The sequence below is a fragment of the Melospiza melodia genome, unplaced genomic scaffold (assembly GCF_035770615.1).
Source record: "Melospiza melodia melodia isolate bMelMel2 unplaced genomic scaffold, bMelMel2.pri scaffold_28, whole genome shotgun sequence".
Lineage (NCBI taxonomy): Eukaryota > Metazoa > Chordata > Aves > Passeriformes > Passerellidae > Melospiza > Melospiza melodia.
Window position 1 is genome coordinate 2722975 of NW_026948600.1, and position 1806 is coordinate 2724780.

General features: G+C 56.2%; 1 protein-coding gene across 1 annotated transcript; it reads right to left on the reverse strand.

Annotated features, from left to right (window-relative positions):
* Positions 1 to 603: 603 nt before the first annotated feature.
* LOC134433952 (olfactory receptor 14A16-like) lies at positions 604 to 1551 on the reverse strand. Its single transcript, XM_063182636.1, has one exon. It carries the CDS (start codon positions 1534 to 1536, stop codon positions 604 to 606), a length of 933 nt encoding a protein of 310 aa, XP_063038706.1. The 5' UTR covers positions 1537 to 1551.
* Positions 1552 to 1806: the final 255 nt, after the last annotated feature.

A 1806-nucleotide genomic window follows, 5' to 3' on the forward strand; every position in this document is an offset into this window, starting at 1 on the left:
CTGAGCATTGGCCTGGCCATGTTCTTGAGAGAGCCTGGACAGGGAGCCTGCAGCCCCCAGGCCCTGGCCTGAGGCGTCAGTGCTGCCCCAGCAGTGCCCATGGGCTGTCCCTGCTGCAGCCCCGGCACTGCCACCCCCAGGACTGTGCCCGGCCCTGAGAGCACTCAGGCCCTACAGCAACACCAGGGCCACCAGGGCAGCGGGGCAGGGCCACGGCAGCAGCACTGGCAACACCAAGAGGTGCTGCTGCTGCTGCTGCTGGGCGCAGCTGCTGTGCCCGCCCTGATCTGCCCCCAGCTCTGCACACAGACATTGCTGCTGCAGCTCCAGAGAAGGTAACAAATGGGCATCTCTGCCGAAAACTCTGCTGGGAGATCCTTTAGTTCCTTTAAAGCCACCAAGAGTGCAACCCCTCATTGATACAGTCTGTGGCCAAAGGGAAGGTGGAGAGAAACCAAATGAGAAATGACACAAGGAATGGCTTTTCTTTGTGGACAACATGAATACCTAAAATGAAGGAAAAAATACCACCACAACCAAACCAACAAGAAGTATCAATGATGACTTTTATTACAAGTGATTGGCCGAAATTGGCCAGCACATTTAATGTTCCTGAAAGCATCCAGTCATCATTGTCCGCACGGCAGCCTTGAGATCCTGGTTCCTCAGGCTGTAGATGAGGGGGTTCAGGGCTGGGGGCACCACCGAGTACAGAACTGACAGGGCCAGATCCAGGGATGGGGAGGACATGGAGGGAGGCTTCAGATGAGCAAATGTGCCTGTGCTGAGGAAAAGGGAGAGCACGCCCAGGTGAGGGAGGCATGTGGAAAAGGCTTTGTGCCGTCCCTGCTCAGAGGGCATCCTCAGCACAGCCCTGAAGATCTGCACATAGGAGAAAACAATGAACACAAAACAACCAAATGTTACACAGATGGAAAACACAAGAAGCCCAAATTCCCTGAGCTTTGAGTGTGAGCAGGAAAGCTTGAGAATGGCGGGGATTTCACAGAAGAACTGGCCCAGGGCATTGCCATGGCACAGAGGCAGGGAAAATGTATTGACTGTTTGCAGAAGAGCATTGAGAAAGGCACTGGCCCAGGCAGTTGCTGCCATGTGGGCACAAGCTCTGCTGCCCAGGAGGGTCTCGTAGTGCAGGGGTTTGCAGATGGACACGTAGCGGTCGTAGCACATGACAGTCAGGAGAAAATACTCTGCTCCCATGAAGAAGATCAGCAGAAAAACCTGAGTAGCACATCCTTTGTAGGAGATGTTGCTGGTGTCCCAGAGGGAATTGTGCATGGCTTTGGGGACAGTGGTGCAGATGGAGCCCAGGTCGCTGAGGGCCAGGTTGAGCAGGAAGAAGAACATGGGTGTGTGCAGGTGGTGGCTGCAGGCTACGGCACTGATGATGAGGCCGTTGCCCAGGAGGGCAGCCAGGGAGATGCCCAGCAAGAGGCAGAAGTGCAGGAGCTGCAGCTGCCGCGTGTCTGCCAATGCCAGCAGGAGGAAGTGCCTGATGGAGCTGCTGTTGGACATTTGCTGTGGCTGGGCATGGGGACCTGTTCATGGAGAAAGGACAGTGACAAGTCAGAAGGGGCTGCTTTGAGCCAAGCCTGGGCCATTCCCCGCAGACTGTCCCGGTAGCCTTGTTCCTGCTCTGGTAAAACCTTCACCCAGGTCTCAGCCTGAGCTCCAGTTGTTCTGGCTGAGTTTGCCGGGAGCAGCCAGGCCTGTGCTTAGGGGCTCTCAAGGAGCCATCCCTGCCCTGGTCCCCTGGATTTGTGGCCATGGGGCAGAGGGAAAAGG

Excerpts from the sequence above, each read along its gene's own strand:
- LOC134433952 (XM_063182636.1), bottom strand. The coding sequence starts at position 1,536 with ATGTCCAACAGCAGCTCCATCAGGCACTTCCTCCTGCTGGCATTGGCA.